At 51.4% G+C, this 15,933-nt stretch overlaps 2 protein-coding genes across 5 annotated transcripts; one reads left to right on the forward strand and one right to left on the reverse strand.

Moving 5' to 3' along the window:
* Positions 1-174: 174 nt before the first annotated feature.
* Positions 175-10,424, reverse strand: SHC1 (SHC adaptor protein 1). Of its 4 annotated transcripts, XM_028502565.2 has the most exons (13): positions 10,221-10,401; positions 6,613-6,780; positions 5,987-6,057; positions 5,397-5,460; positions 5,118-5,237; positions 4,822-4,875; positions 4,585-4,636; positions 4,286-4,412; positions 3,310-3,508; positions 3,169-3,238; positions 2,954-3,088; positions 2,570-2,808; positions 175-1,811 (listed from the first exon to the last, which is right to left on the reverse strand). In XM_028502565.2, the coding sequence occupies exons 2-13, from the start codon at positions 6,775-6,777 to the stop codon at positions 1,683-1,685; spliced, it is 1,425 nt and encodes a 474-aa protein (XP_028358366.1). In that variant the 5' UTR covers positions 6,778-6,780; positions 10,221-10,401; the 3' UTR covers positions 175-1,682. The 4 variants fall into 4 exon arrangements, with proteins under 4 accessions (XP_028358366.1, XP_028358369.1, XP_028358365.1 ...); XM_028502568.1 differs by lacking the exon at positions 6,613-6,780 and having other exon boundaries at positions 2,954-3,085; positions 10,221-10,424; XM_028502564.2 differs by lacking the exon at positions 10,221-10,401 and having other exon boundaries at positions 2,954-3,085; positions 6,613-7,504.
* A 191-nt stretch (positions 10,425-10,615) lies between these two features.
* On the forward strand, positions 10,616-14,343 carry CKS1B (CDC28 protein kinase regulatory subunit 1B). The gene is made up of 3 exons (XM_028502714.2): positions 10,616-10,765; positions 12,828-12,955; positions 13,823-14,343. Exons 1-3 carry the CDS (start codon positions 10,707-10,709, stop codon positions 13,873-13,875), a joined length of 240 nt encoding a protein of 79 aa, XP_028358515.1. The 5' UTR covers positions 10,616-10,706; the 3' UTR covers positions 13,876-14,343.
* The last annotated feature ends 1,590 nt before the right edge of the window (positions 14,344-15,933 follow it).

Raw genomic sequence — 15,933 nt, forward strand, 5'->3', positions numbered from 1 at the left:
ACACAAACGTGCCCCGATCGGTGGTCCCAAAGGTACTACCCTGTCGCACCCTCCCGGTGTCCCCCAGTGGTCGCACGCAGCCGACAGCTCGAGTGAGGCCAGGCGGAGCCCACCACCCCAACTCTCCACCAGGAAGGGCCCATAGCGAACAATAGCGACAGTGACTTGAGAGGCTGAGGTATAAGAAATACGTATTTTAATGAAGATTCTTTCCCTTTGGTATAAGTGAGACCCGTGAAATCATCCAAACAACAAAAAAGAGGCGAGAGTTCAGTAAAGTCTTCCTTAGAGACGGGCCGGGCCGGCTTCCACGTCGTTGTAGCCCCCCAGACTCGAGGGGTAACAGGGTTTTAGGTTCCCCGCCCTCAGCCCACCCGTGAAACGGTGACACTGATGCTCAGTCAGCGGGACTCCCCGCCCCCCCCCCCCCCCCCCCGCCTTTCGGTAAGGGGCCCAAGTGCTTCTTCCCGCTCAGTCCTACAGCGGACTTCTGACTTGGGGCTCACAGAAAAGATAACGCTGCCGGCCCCGCTGCCTCCCAGGCTGGGGTGAGAGAAAAGCCAACAGTTGTGAAACGGCTTTGAAGTTAAAGAGATGAATGTATAAACGTAATCTATTACCATCATTTTGTGCTCAAGAATAAGCCACGGAAAACAAATTAGGAAAGTATATCTACAACCCTAAAATATATGCACAAAATAAAAAGTAAATGCAGTTACAACAAATCTGTAGGTGGTATTTGGGGATTGTCTACTGCGTTGAGTCTCAGCGCCCAGTCCTGCCTCCACCAAATCCATCTGGGGGAAATAACAGTCCAGGAGGCCCCAATTCAGTCACCCCCCTCCCCACCCTAGCACAGGGAGGCAGGGTGGAGAATCCAGGGGGAAGGGCTACACTTTGGCTGTAGAATACAACATGCATGCAACACGGAAGGGCTGGGGTGAGTGGCGTGTATATACAGACCCCTGGGGTCAGGAGCTCCGCCAGGAGGCACTGAACAAAGGAGTCCATCTCCCCTGGCTGGGAGGGGGGCTCTGAGGAAATCTGTAAAGGTGGCATATGCCCAGGGAGAGGGAACAACTGCCACCCCAGCCTCTGTTCTCCCACCGCAACTGGAGAGGGTGCTGAGCAAGGAGAGGACAGGGTCCCAGAAGCCAAGGTATCAGCACCCCATCCTTGACCTCAGGGGCCCGAGAACTCTGTATAAAATACAGTATCTTAAGAACTAGGAGATGGTCAAAGGCACAAAGTTTAAACACTGGGAAGGGAGGGCTGTTGAGACGGGCTGGAGTAACCTGAGCCCAGGGGTAGACCACAGATGTGATTTGCTCCCCGTTCCCTGGAAGGGTGACTGCCTAACACCACAGGACATTTCCCACTGAGGCACACTGCCCAGACCTTGAGCACCCCCCTTCCTAAGGAAGAAGGTATCGGGTTGGCACAGGAAAGGCCCTAGGAAGGGGGCCACTCTAGGTTAATACTTTGGTGAGGTTTGGGGAGAAGTAGGATTCTCCCCCAGGCTCCTGACTCATACCTTCTCCCTGAGCTGGGCGCTAAACCCAGTGTCTGCACCGCCCCCAGCTCCTGCACAAGGCCAAGCCCACAGGACGCTCCAGAGTGAGGCCCTGAGAGGAACAGTGGAAGGGGTTGAAGAGCATCTTCTGAAAAGCACCTGGGACAGATCACAATTTTCGCTCCACAGGTTGCTGTAGACACAGTTCGCTGCCCGCAGAGATGATGGGCAAGTGATTGTCCATGTGGTAACTGATGAGGTGACTGACACTCTCAAAGCGGTGATCCTTTGTGCGAACCTGGGAAGTGGGAAGGGAGCGGGTCAATTCAGATGGAGAGTCAGGTAAGGCCTCAGACCAGAAGCCTGAGGATGCTGAAGTATTCAAGAAAACTGAGAAGGGAAAAAAAGATGCCAGGGGCAGGAGGCCATGGGAATGGGAAGGTCACGGACTGGGAAAAGGCCAAGGGGACAGGAAAAGTTGTGAAGGGTGTCTACTCCTCCCTTGACCTAGGGGAAGGTGGCAAGTCTCAGGGGACAATACACAGTACAAAATGGGGAAAGGAGGCCGAGACTGCTGTAGGAGAGAGAGCAGAGCTGAGACACAGTGGGGCAACAACGCAAGTAAGACACAGGACACTGGCCTGGGCCCCAAGTCTAGAGAAGGGAGCAGGCCCATGGCTCTCTTACAAGAGGAGACTTGGGGTGTCCAGTGTAACCATCTGACACTGAGCATAACCTCTCCAGGATGGTTACCTCGTTCATCAAAAAAAGGGGCTCAGGTAAGATAAGCACCTTTTAGCTCTCCTGGGCATAAAGTCTGGGGATTTGAGGACTGGCCAGGACTAAAGAGAACACAGCTCCAGTTCAGGAATGTGACAGGGGAAGGAACCCTAAGCCGCTGGATAGGGGATGCCAGGCACCTTGTGAGCAGGGGAGGCCCATAAGGGGTGCCCAGCTGGGAAAATCTAAGGAGCAGTAAGGGAAGGAACAGGTCTGCACAAGAGGGTACTGCGCCTCCCTTTGTGCCACCCCCACCCACACCCCTGCCACACTCACCACACCCTCGGGGTCCACCAGCAGCAGGTGCTTGGGCTGCCCACTCTGCAAGCCAGTGAGCACGTACTGGCCAGGCGTGGTCGTGCTTTCCCGCACCAGGAAGTCCCCGTTGAGCTGCAGCAGGGCTTCAGCCTCCCGCCGGCTCAGCTTTCCGTGGAACCAGGGCTCGCCTCGCAGCTGCTCAGCCATGGCCATCAACTGGGCAGGTGGAGGCACCCGAAGGGCATCTTCGAAGGGCTCTAGGGGTGCAGAGAGAGGACTAAGAGGGGCAGCTGGCACAACACATGCCCAGGACCCAGAACCTTCAGGGAGGTGAGACCAGGAAGGAAAGAGCAGAAGGAAAGTAGGCAGATGGAGATGCAGAATGGAAGGAAAAGCACTCACTCATGTCAAAGAGGTCTCGAGGCGCACTGCCATTGACAGCAAGATTGGGGGGTCCGGCCCCACCCCCTGCTTGTCGGACCTTGTCCAGGTTCTGGACGTTGACATAGGAAGGGTCATCAAAGAGCTCTCTGCCTGCTGAGGAGAAGGGAGGTTTCCAATGACCCCAGCCCTGCCTCCTGTACCCCTGGTTCTGTCCCACTCAGCCCCCTCCATACCTGGGCAGGGTGGTGGAGGTGGCATCTGCTTATGGACTTCCAGGTCTGCCCCAACAGGCTGCCCCACAGGCTGAAAGTGACAAAAATAAGGTGAGACCACTCCTATCCTGGGCCCAACCCACCTCTATCCAAGCAACTTACCAGTGTAGCTCCCAGGTGGCTGGGGGTCTGGGTACTGGGCAGAGTGGGTCGAGCAGGCCCCGGGGAGGCTCCTTCCCGAAGCCTCATGTCCACCACCCCCCCAAGAGGGGGTTCCTTCCCCGGGAAGTCATTATAGTATTGATGGTCAGGTGGCTCTTCCTCCTCCTCGTCCCAAGCTGAGCCATCAAAGCCAGCCATCCTGTGGGGAACAGGAGGGAGTGAAGAATGTAGGTGGGAGGATGGAGGGAGGAGAACAGAACGATGATGGCCAGGTACTGGGATTCCCTTCAGGGCAGGCCCTAGGCTGGCTGTTTTCTATAGTCATTTCATCCTCTCTCACCCCTGTAAGGCAGGCAGTTCTTCCTTCCCCAGTTTTATAGAAGAGAATGAGGGTCACAGATGAAAACATTTGCCCCGGGTCTCACAACAAAGGTGGTTCAGCTGAAATGTAAATTCAGATTTGACCTGAAAGTCAAATCTTCTTGATTACTGCACCGCCTCCTTCCAGAGGGAGGGGCTGCTCCAGAACATTTTAACCTCCTGTCAATACTCAACACCCACTGGCCCGAGGAAAGGTAGGGATCTCAGGAAAGAGGCGTCGACCCTCACTCAAACTTTCAGTGGCTTCTAGGGAAGGAAAATCAAAGAACAGGGCAGAGAATGGGCAAGAAAGAGGGACAGGCCATATACAAGGCAGCGGGGAACGAAAAGCCTGTCCAGCTAGGTCCCGGATCCAGAGTCTGAGGTCCCAGACTACAGCTCCCCCACAGGCGAGTAAGGGAAGAGCTGGCCCTGCAGCAACCCAGGCCTCCCTGATAGCCACCGGAAACTTAAGAATAGCAGGAAGTGGGAAGCAGGGGCACACAGGTTATTTCCTTCCCTGAACCATTCTGAGCTCAAGTGTGGGAATAGCAAACCTACTTTCCCAGTTCTGGTCTGGGGTCCAGTAACTGCCCCTCCCTCTTCTTCCACTCACCTGTCGTGGGGGGTGACCAGCTTGGGCGGGTTCCTGAGGTATTGTTTGAATCGTAACTCGAAGGCCTGGCCAATGGTGCTGATGACGTCCTGAGCAAGCCCTTCGGGACACTCCAGGATGTGGCAGGCTGAGGGCACAGCAGAGGCTGTCAGTGAGCTGTGAGGCGGGGCTGCTGGGAGGAGGTGTAGACAGGAACACTCATCCTCCTCCTCGGCAAGAGCCCCTGCTGAGCTCCTGCTGCCCTGCTCACCTGCCTCACGGACAGCCGGCCCTACCCAGTGCTCCCCATCATGCCTCACCTCTCTGATTCACCGGGTCTTTGGCAACATAGGCGACATACTCAGCGGTGTCCTGGGGTGAAGAGTCAGAGCAGGTCAGTTAGCTAAATTTAATAGCCCCACTTCACTCCTGACCCCTAAATCACAGTCCTTTTCAGTATCACGTCCGTCCTAGCATGCCCACTTCTCTGGCCAGTGTCTTCCCAATCCCTGCCTCTTACTCTTGTCCCACCACCTTTGCTCTGCTCCCCAACTCACCGGGTCCCCGCCGGATGCAAACGAGATAGACTGCATGTGGTGGTTGGCAATGATCTGAAGGTTAGGGCAGGAGATAGAGAAGGAAGGGGATGACATGTGTCAGGCAGCCTCGGGGCTCACCTGAGCACCCCTACCCCTAGCCCAGAACCCTGGAGACTCAGTCCCATCCTTCTGGCTTCTTAATCCACGCCCTCCTAATCTCCTCCTGCCCTACTGTCCTGCTGCTCCTAGTTTCTCGCCCTCCCATCAGTGTTTCTGGTCCCCCTGCCCAGCCCCGCCAACCTGTCCCCACCAACCTGTTTGCAGTCTGCGGCCATGAGGTTGAGGCTGCTGGTGGAGACGGTGAGAGTGATTGGCATTCCAGCAAATTTCAGGTTACTCCTCCCCAGAATGGAACTGAGTGGGCGGCTACAGGGCTAAGGAAGTGCCCAAGGGTCTCAGAGGCTGGGGGTTCCCAACACCCAGAAACCCCCACACTCCTGCCTTTTGGCCTTCTCCCACATGTCCCACACTCGCCTTAGCCCTGCCCCTCCACATCTCCCAGCAGCATCCCTAGCCCCGTCGACCCCAGGTACCTTTCTCCTTCTTGTAGCCCCCTTAGCACCTGGCACAGCCTCACACACCAGACTGATGGCCTCCCTGGGGAAAGAAGGGTACTCAGACCCAGAGCCTGCCTCTCAATCCTCTCAATCAGCTGGAGCTGCCACAAGGCTGGGGGAGGGGAAGGCCAAGCCAGACTCCAGGGGCGCTCCAGGCTCTTTGTCGTGGTGGATTGAATTAAGGGCCTTTAATATTTGATGACACTGAGAAGCCGCTTCCTGGCTGATTGGGTTAGGGCCTCAACAGACTAGCCCCACCCCCTTCCAGCTACCAAATGTCCCATTCCCTTCCCAAAGGCAGCAGCAACCTTCCATCTACCCCTATTTTCTACTCAGCCGCCAGCTGCCTCTGCCACCTCCCCCGACAACTCCCGAGGGCTGGATGAGTAAGAAGGATCCAGGCCAGAGTTGCCTCTTTTCACTCAGACTCAGACTCGCTCCCCTAACTTCCCCTCAATCCCCTTTACCACCCAAAGACGAACCACCGCTAGCACCAACAGCAAGTGACCCACCCCTCCTCCCCTCATGAGCCCCAGAATGCCCACATTCTGCCCCTCCCCACTAACCTGGTGACTTGAGTTCGGGTGTTGAAGTCGAGGGCGCGCATAGACTGCAGGACCTCCACACAGCCCATGTACTGAGGGGAGGGACAGGAGGTCATGGGTCAGCCACCTCCCCCCAGGCCCTCCCCAAAGGGTCCTAGGACTTTTCTCTACATGGTCCCTAAGGGAAGTAAAGATGAAGAAGTTCTGCCACAGCCCACAACATGCAAGACAACAGGGAATGAGCAGAGGAGGAAAGAGCAAGCTGGGAGGAACTCATGCATCTGGGAAGAAAATTTGGAGGAGTGACAGTCATTGGGTGGGATAAAGTGACATCTCTAGAAAGGGGGAGGAGACTGGAGGAACAATCAAGAGTCGCTCATTCCAACACTTACTAAGGGCCTCCCATGGGTTGGGCATTGTGCTAGGCATGGCAGGGTGGGGGTGGGGTGGGGGAGTCACAAGAAGAAAAGGGGACCCAGGCAGAAGCTGGAAGGGGCTGCAGAATCAGAAAAGAAGCAAGAGAGATTTAGGAAAAAGGACACAGAAACCAAGGGAGTTGCTGGGGGAGAGCAGGAAAAAAGAGACTCCAGCAAAGCTAGAGCGAGCAGAGGAACCAGAGGGGTCTGGGAGGGAGGATGTTCACTCACCCGAACCAAGTAGGAAACCCCAGGTCCCATGACTTTGTCGTTAGGATGCAGCCAGCCCCTCGTGGGCTTATTGACAAAGCTCCCGTGGCGGGTCCACTCCTCGCCCCCCAGCTGGCCCCCTTCCACCCGAGTCCTGCGCCCGCCGCCTCCACTCAGCTTGTTCATGTCCTGGAGGAGGGGCAGGGGGCCTGAGTCTGGCATGGCTGCCCCTGTAGTCCCCTCCCCATCCTCGGCAGCCCTGCCTGGCTCCCCCTTTGGCCCCGAGCGCCCCCCAGCCGGGTTGGCCAGCTTCAGGTTGCTCATCCGGGGGAAGAAGGAGCACAGGGTAGTGGGACTATCGTCGCCAGGCAGAGGTGGCAGGATGGGTCCCAGGGAAGAGGCTGATGGGGAAGGCAGTTCCTCCGGTGGGGTGGACCCCGAAGCCCCCTCTTCCAGCGATGACAGAGACTCATTCCGAAGTGGATTGTACTTGGGCTTGGGGGGCAGGAGATCCATGGCTGGAGTGAGAGGGAGGCTGCTGCCCAGCCTGGCCCCCCTGCCAGTCAGGGCAAGGGGGCCAGGCAGGGGGCATCCCCAGGCTCTTAGCCTGATTGGCTCTTTATGGCCCAGGGATCTCAAGGGTCCTGGGAAGGAAGAGGGACAAGTGTCTCCGACTCCTCTAGCTTCCCCAGCTCAGACCCAGGCAGCCTCAAGCCCCATCCCCGCCCAGCCCAGGGCCTCTTCTCTGGCTAAGCGAAGAACAGGCTGGACCTAGAGCTGCCTGGCTCCTCCCCTGGGGCGGGGAGCTAAGGGGAAAGACCAATCCCAAAGACAGTGCTGACTCACAGGCTCTGAGGGGCTGAGCCCCCACCACTGCCCCAACCTAGAACTCTTGCAGAGGTAGGGCTACCCACCCCACCCCACCCCCACCCCCAAACAAACTAGTATCTGGGGAGGCATAAAGTGGGGGTGGGAGGGAAGGATGGAAGAGTGAAACGGAAAGGAGCGGGATAAGAGGAGGTCTGGCTCAGCCCAAACCGGACAAGGGCAGGCCAAATGGAGCAGGAAGCTGAGGGAGGGTAGGAGAGGAATGAGAGAGGAAACAGAGGCAGCTGGGGGTGGAAAAGGGAGGGGATCCCTGAGCTTAGCATTTTCCTTCCTGTTCTGGTTGAACACTCAAATTCCCCCCTTCCAGCCCAGGCCACCCCACCACCACTACTACTAATGCCACACAGGGTGGGGTGGGGGTAGCCCCAGGGAGCCTGGGCCATTAGCAACCTCTGCTTCCACAGCTGTGGACAGAAGCTAAAGAAATGGGGAAAGGAAGGAAGTGATCCTAGTGGATGAAGAGAGGGGCCAAGAGGAAGGGCACAGCTGGTGAGATAAGGGGATAAAGTCCAACCCGGGTGGTGCATCAGGGAAAGGAGCTGGGGAGGAGAAGGCAGGCTGGTAGGGCCTTTTTCTTTATGTGCAGCACCTACCATGCCAAGGAGCAGTGGCCCACAGACAAGCACTCTTCTGCCCACTTTTCCACAGGCCTAGTTTGCAAAGCCAGCTGTCAAGGGTAGAAGTAGGAGCAGAGCACTGACACCAGTCTGCCCCCTGGACCTGCCAGGTATGCCATTCCCCTCCTTTTGCAGTGGTGACTGGTGAGGGTGCATGTGTCCACTGGGGAACACGGTTCCTCTCACATGAGGGGTGAAGTCTGGTTGGAGGAAGTGGGAGAGTGAAACAGGTGGGAGACCATGAAGGGACAGAGAGAGCAGAAGACAAATCTGTGCGAAGTAGGGGAGAAAGGGGTGCCAGGAGATGGGCTTAGGCTGGACACAGGGAAACCATCCCAAACCCATTCCTTCCACCCACAGCTTTCTGCCACAGCTCTGCTTGAGGGAGCCACAGAAGAAGTGGGAAAGTGACCAAAAAGGAAGTAGTAAAGTACATACACCCCTTAAACTCACCTTGGAATTACCTATTTGCAAATTACTTCAGAAGATAAAAAGATGCAAATAATCACTTGATGATAGTGATTAACAATACCAGCACTCAAAACCTGTTAGATATTATGCTAAGCTTTCACTTCCCCTCAGTCCTCATCAGAGGAGAGCTCTGTCATTTCACCCACCACTGGTGAATTCTATCACGCCATTTCCTAAGGCTCAGCGGTCAAGCACAGAGAGCGTGAGGAGAGGGCTCAGTCATAACCTCACACCCACAACACATGCCAACACACACCAGGATGTCTTCATCTTTACTGATGGGCGTTCTGTAGGAGCCTACTGCATCCAAAGGCTGGGAACGACCGACAGGTGTGAGCATTTCTAATCAAAGAAAGAGGAAGAAATGGGGCTCGTTCTGCAGAGAGGGAGAGGAGCTTGGCGTACTGGCAGTGGGGGTGATTGATTGGGTGTGGGGGAGAAGCTGCATGTGCCTTCTCAGACCAGCAGGGAGGAGGCAGCAAGAACTGCGGGAAGTAGCAGGAAATGTCGAAAGCCTCAGGAATGTTTCCAGAAAGGAAGGCTGGGCAAGTGGGACCAGAAGGAATGTCCACACAAGAACTCTGGTTAGGGGGAGGGTAAGAGCCAGAGAAGTGGTGGAGGCTGAGCAGCCCCTTAAAACAAACAAACAAACAAAGAAGCAAAAAAGTGACTGTCCCCTACACCCACCCAAGTCACTATTTTCTGGTGGTAAAAAACGTTTGCTCCTGTCACACACCAAATCCCTTGATACAGGCATGAAACATTATAGCTGTTTCTGGGGTGGGTCGATCCTGCGAAGGAAAACTCAAAGAGTGGCACCAGAATCTATGAGCAATCTCTCTCCCACCCTCGTGCCAAACCCCAAGTCCAACCTCCTTCAAGTAGCCACCCTTGGAAGGGGGTAAGGGAGAGGAAAAGGAAAAGGGATGTTTTTAATCTCTCACTCCTCACACTTAGAGTTGGGAATTTCGACTTCCCATTTGATGGAGCATGGGACACTCAGGAAAACTGAGCCCAACGCCTGAAAGCGCAAAAGGACAGGAAAATGTGAGCAAATGGAGTTTATGGGGCTGAAGGCAAAGCTTCTGAGGTAAAGACCTGGGTTCCACAAGCTTCTGAGGATTGTCCTGAGGTAGGGCAATCCCCTAGGACCGACGTTTTGGATACTTATAGGAGGCAAGGCTTCTGGACAATAAGACGTGGATTAAAGAAGGGGTGGTACTTCAAGAGGGGGCGGAGCCCCTAGGAAGGTGTGGCTTCAAGAATTCGAATACTGTAGTTTTTTGAGGGGCAGGGTTTTGCCCTTTTGGGAGGCAGGCTTTCTGATAGGCAGTAGTTAGCGGAGAATCGTCGCGCTGAGGCGGAGTCTTTCCAGGGAACTGGAAAGACTAACGTGGAATTTCTTGTACTAGGGCTTGGAAGCATGTCTAGGGGTGGGACTTCCAGGAAAGCTGGGCGACAGGGTGGGGTCAGGGACAATAAATAGAAAACAAGTCGGGGTTCAGGGAGCCCCCTGAAGCTAGAAGGTGGGACTTCCGGGGAGGGGGTCTCAGGGGGCGGGACTTACAAATGACGGCCGGAAGTAGGGTCCCGGGAGAGGGGTTCCGGGGCGAAGGAGTGGGTCACCTCAGGAGAAAAACAGTCTCAACTTACCAGGGCCTCATGGAGTCTCTGCACCGCACCGCGGGCTGATTTGGTTCTGGATCACGCCACTGCCTCCTTGGGTCGCTGCTCCAACTTTCTCCCCGGGCAGGCCTCCCTGGAGGAACTTTATTGCACTCACTTCCGGCCTTGCTAACCCCTGACCCTCTACCTCACCGTCCCTCCTTCACCCGTCCCACTTTGCGAAGTCAGCCAATGGCAGTGCGATAACTCGTGCTAGCCAGTAAGAGGCCTATTTTTCACCTAAGATCGTTCTTGAGAAACGTCAGAAGTGCGCTCCAATAAGGACTTGACGAGAAGCAAATTTAAGCCAATAGGTGACTTGAAGGTGCAGTTGTCCCGCCTTAGACCGAAAGGGCCAATAGGAAGCGCAGGCGGCGCGTTTGAAAGTGAGGCCAAAGAGGGTGGGAGCGCGTGCTGCTGGGAGTTGTTTGGAGGTTGGTGGCGCGGGGCTGACGGTGTTCAGGCGGAGCGGTCATGTCGCACAAACAAATTTACTATTCGGACAAATACGACGACGAGGAATTCGAGTACCGGTTAGTGCCGGCGCGGGGGCCATGAGGAGGTCGTAAGCTTTGACAAGTGAGGGCACGAGGAGTTAGTAACCAAGACTAAAGAGACAGACTCGGCGCATGCGCAGCAGATTAACGGGAACGGGTGATCGTTGTGAGCGTAGATCGCATGCGCGAAGGGTAGTGGTGGGCGATTGTATAATAGCGAATTTGGAGCAAGCCCTCTTGGGGGAGGTGTAAGTGGGAGTGGTCAGAGTGTTAAGCCTGCTGACCACCTTCACACACCTTCACCCTTGGGTCCCTGGGTCTTTCTAAACTTACTGAGCAGGTTGAACTTGCCTACCTGAGACTGCTTGTATCACGGCAACACCATGGAGTCACAGAGGCAACTACGAAAAGGCAGAGGCGGAGCTCGAATGTTCCTCGTCTTAAATGCAAGGGGAATTGGAGAGCCTGAGTGTCGCTCCTTAACTCTGGGAAAAGGGGCGTGCTTCTCTGCTTCTTTTAGGTAGAGGGTTTCGAGATACTGGAAAGTACAATAATAAAACTGGCCAGGAACATTGAGCAAAGACTTAACATGGATCTAATGGATACCCTTCAAATGTCTGAAGGGGATTTATTTAGGAAACCAATTATGGAGTGCTTATAGGTTTCAGGTGTTCTCCTAAAGTGCAAGGGTAAGCATGGTCCCCGCTTTCAACAAAGTGAAAAAAAAATCTGTGGAAATAGTGACAGACTTCAGAAAGAAGGTAATAATTGGTATGAGAGAGATAGATATATACAGGTTGTGGTAGGAGCACTTAGGATTTGCCAAGGATTGTGAAGAAAGGGATCTCTACAGAGTCTGCATTTGATAAATCTTAAATTCATAATTCTAGATTGGAGAATTGGGGAAGACAAGGGATTCTACAAATGTTGGCATTCCACTAATTGTATTAAGTGTAACACTTAAGACAACCTCCTTGTTTGTATCCTGTCTACTCGACTGAAGACCATAAAGTGGAATCTTGCTTGTGTTTCTTCTCCAGCCTAGTACAGGGCTCTGGGCTCTATGGAGAATTCATTGTGTGCTGACAAATACATTAATCATCTTTATGTCAGGTCCGCTGGAAAAGACCCCAGGTTCTGCTTGGACCCAGTTAACTTTCTTTCCCTCAGCTGTTTTCCTCTACAACTGAACGAGCTAACTAAAACTATGTGCTTACGACACACTGCAGTGCTAGGGAGGAAGTCACTAGTTTTAATCCTCTGGAAGATTTGGCAGTGGCATTTAGGTTTAAGAAAATCTTTGGGTTTTTGTGGGGTTTTTTGTTTTGTTTTTTTGTCTAATTGGGTATTGAAGCCAGTCTTTGTGCCAGGGGCTTGTTGGAATTTAAGTTATTTTTAGACATTAAACTGGAATTACATTTCTGTTTAGAAAAAAATTATGTTACTAGTATGATTTCATTGAGCATGATGAAGTCTATCTAGGTTAGCCCAATTCAAATCAGAGTAATATTTCTTGGCCATGAAAGTAGACTTCGCTTGGTTAGGAAAGCATGGAGTTTCCCAAAGGAAGTCTCACGGCACATCCCTTCAGAATTAGGAAAATGAAATTGAGAATAGATTTTAAAGGCTAAGACATAGACATTATTTCATCCTTTGTGATGGCTTTTCCACACAGCACCTCATAAGAGACCTTTCTTCATAAAAATTGTTTCCCTTAGCAGTCCTGTTCAAAATCACCTTTAATTATTATTAACACCATGTGTGTTGCTGGGCCCCCATTACATTGTTTTAGGAGAATCAACTAGAAGAGTAAGTTCCAGGAAGGTGGAGGCAATGTATCAACAGTGCCCGGGGAATTTAGGTGCCCATTCACTTGAATTATTCATTAACTTGTACTTTTTTATTTACTTCCTTGAAGATCTATATATGTTGGCCTTTATTTTCTAGCTGCCTCTACCCCAAAATAAGATTATATAAACTCCCTGACAACAGAAACTGGTTTCTCTCTTCTGTCGTGTCTCGGCTTTGTATGCAGGCACTTGTCTAACAGACTGTACTGGTAACACAAATGCCCCTTCTTCCCATGTTTCTGTTACAGGCATGTCATGTTGCCCAAGGACATTGCCAAGCTGGTCCCTAAAACCCATTTGATGTCTGAATCTGAATGGAGAAATCTTGGTGTTCAGCAGAGTCAGGGATGGGTCCATTATATGATCCATGAACCAGGTCAGTGCAATGGCTGCAAGAACCATGTAGGGCTGCTTCACTGAGGGAGTGATAGATCATACGACCCAAAGAAATAAGGTGAAGGCGAGAGTGGTTTACTGTTTGTTTGTTTGTTTGTTTGTTTTTATCCCACCAGTCATCTAAAAAACTAGAGTGGCCAAAAATAAGAGTAAAGTATCTGAGAAGTTCAGAGACAAACTATCACTGAAAAACCTCCTTTAATATTGAATTCACTCAATGGGTACTCTCTTTTTAAGGCCACGTATATCCTGGGAGAGGTTATGGCCCCTACTTCATTCCCCATCAGAAATAGAATTCTTGGATGTGTTCCAAATAAGCCAAGAAGCCCTGGTTGGTGTGGCTCAGTGGATTGCGTGCTGGCCTGCAAACCAAAAGATCGCCAGTTTGATTCACAGTCAGGGCACATGCCTGGGGTGCAGGCCAGGTCCCAGTATGTTAGGGGTGTACGAGAGGCAACTGATAGATATATCTCTCGCACATCAATATTTCTCGCCCCCTCTTTTCTTTCTCCCTCCCTCCCCCTCTCTCTAAAAATCTTTAAAGAACCAAATAAGCCAAAGAAAGTATACTTCCTAATGAGACACCAAACTGCCAGGCAAAACTAATAAAGCTCCCTGCTACCCCCCACTCCAACCCTTGCTTCACAAACATAGCAGAAGAACTCGTTAATAATTCTATACTTGGCAGATAAGTTAGGTGTATGGGTTCTGCTTTAGCGTATGCTTAAATCTTAATTTAGTTATCAAGATCTGAGTGGGTGATAGCTGGAAAATGGGAGTAGGGTACCCTATAAATTGTGCACAGAATGGTGTGAGTTTGTCTCTTAGGTTTCACTCACTCTTTCAGAACCTCACATCTTGCTGTTCCGGCGGCCACTGCCCAAGAAGCCAAAGAAATGAAGCTGAGGAACCACCTTTCAGCCTCAAGCTTTACACAGCTGTCCTCACTCGCTAACATCTTTCTGATAACATTATTGTGTTGCCTTCTTGTTTCTCACTTTGATATTTAAAGGATGTTTAAAATACACTGTTTGATGTGCTGGTGACTGCTTTGCTTCTTGAGCTGAGCCAGCAGCACCATGACCCAGCCAGAGGAGTGCTCTCTGGGCTGTGCAGCCTCTGCTGAGCATGACCCCAGAAACACGGTGAGCTCTGAATCCAGCAGAACACAATTGGCAGATGGAGGAAGCATCTGAGAATAAGACCATAGCTGTTACAGGGAATTGTGTGAACTTGCTGTGTTGCTTTTTTCCTGCCAGGTGTTGTATGTGTGGTGATTTATGTTTCAATGTATTGGAAACTTTCCATTTTATTCAAGAAATCTGTTTTCATGTTAAAAGCCTTGATTAAAGAGGAAGTTTTTTTATAATCTAATTCTCTTCTTGTAAAGACTTTCCCCTCTCAGGGTGAGCATCACATTCAGTATCATGGTTCTAATTATATGCCCTTCAGTAGCAAAAGCCCAGCTCTTTGCTGATAATGAGGTTTATTTCAACATTCAGGTAACTGGTTTTTAATCTAATCTTAAAAGCAGACATGCTATCAAACATCTACTGACATATATTTTGATCTAACAACTGACTGAAGATAGGCAAAGATGGAGGTTATATAGGGGTAACATCATCTCATCAAAACAAGTTAACTGTTTCCCACAGTCAGGGATGCTGTCTTTAACGTAGTCCTGATATTTGAAGGGCACATGAAAATAAATGGAAAGGGCATGAGAGTATCAGCTAGAGGAGGCTGCTACTGTTCTCCACTTCCTGCCAAGCCTAAGGCCTGGGCACATTGTTTGGGGGTTGTTTTCAGTGGTTCTCACTTTGGCTGAGCAATGGAACCACCTGGGGGGCTTTAAAAGTACTGATTCATACATCATTTCTAGAAGTGTTGACTTAATTGACCTGGATGTGGGGATTTCAAGCATTCATGTACAGGTAGTTACAGCACTAACTTTAGAGAGAATAGGTGTAAATTGTAGCTGTTCAAGAAACATTTCACCAAATCATAGTTTACGCTCCACTTCAAAAAATAGTAAATACTGGCCCTGGCCAGGTAGCTAAGTTAGAGCATCATCCCATTAGGCCAAGTTTGCAGCTTTGATCCCTGGTCAGGGCACACAGAAGATTCAACCAATGAATGCATAAAGAAATAGAACAACAAATTGATGTTTCCTTTCTCTAAAATAAAATAATAATAAAAAGATAACTGGTAGTAAGTAAGGGAGATTCATCTACCACCTTTTACCTGTCTTCCATCCATTTATTCCAAGATCCATAGTTCAGCTGTGGTTCCTGGCCCAAAAGCATCAACATCCTCTGGAAACTCATTAGAAATGCACATTCTTGGGCCTTGGCTGGTGTGGCTCAGTGGACTGAGCACTGGCCTGCAAACCAAAATGTTATAGGTTCAATTCCTGGTCAGTGCTCATGCCTGGGTTGCCTGCCAGGTCCCCAGATCTGGGCACATAAGAAGCAACCAATTGATGTCTCTTTCTCCCTCCCTTCCCATCTCTAAAATAAAAATTAAAATATAATGCATATTCTTGGGCTACACCCTAGACCTACTTAAAAAGGTTGGACCTAGTGACATTTAACAAGCTCTCCCAGTGATTCTGGTGCATACTTGAGTTTAAGCAGCCCCTGGGAAAGGACTGGACCAGAGCTGCTGATGTTCAAGTTTGGGGAATTTCACTCCCCAATATTACCATTGTTACTAATAAAGATAATAGCCCTGGCTGGTGTGGCTCAGTGGTTGAGTGCTGGCTTGCAAATCAAAAGGTCACCGGTTCAATTACCAGTCTTGGGCACATACCTGGGTTGTGGGCAGGACCCCTGGTGGGGCGAGCACAAGAGGCAACCACACATTGAAGTTTCCCTCTCCCTTACCCTCTCTAAAAAATAAATTTTTAAAAAAGATAATGGAACACATGGCTTATGTAATGAGGCAAGTAGGACTAAA

Source organism: Phyllostomus discolor, chromosome 14 (genome assembly GCF_004126475.2).
Source record: "Phyllostomus discolor isolate MPI-MPIP mPhyDis1 chromosome 14, mPhyDis1.pri.v3, whole genome shotgun sequence".
In the NCBI taxonomy this organism is placed as follows: domain Eukaryota; kingdom Metazoa; phylum Chordata; class Mammalia; order Chiroptera; family Phyllostomidae; genus Phyllostomus; species Phyllostomus discolor.

Coding starts and splice junctions, on each gene's coding strand:
- SHC1 (XM_028502567.2), bottom strand. CDS start 7,107: ATGGATCTCCTGCCCCCCAAGCCCAAGTACAATCCACTTCGGAATGAG. Junction 5,461..5,986: donor ACCCGAACTCAAGTCACCAG/GTTAGTGGGGAG, acceptor TTCTTTCCCCAG/GGAGGCCATCAGTCTGGTGT. Junction 3,509..4,285: donor CTGGTCACCCCCCACGACAG/GTGAGTGGAAGA, acceptor TGTTCCCCACAG/GATGGCTGGCTTTGATGGCT.
- CKS1B (XM_028502714.2), top strand. CDS start 10,707: ATGTCGCACAAACAAATTTACTATTCGGACAAATACGACGACGAGGAA. Junction 10,766..12,827: donor GACGAGGAATTCGAGTACCG/GTTAGTGCCGGC, acceptor TTTCTGTTACAG/GCATGTCATGTTGCCCAAGG. Junction 12,956..13,822: donor TTATATGATCCATGAACCAG/GTCAGTGCAATG, acceptor TCACTCTTTCAG/AACCTCACATCTTGCTGTTC.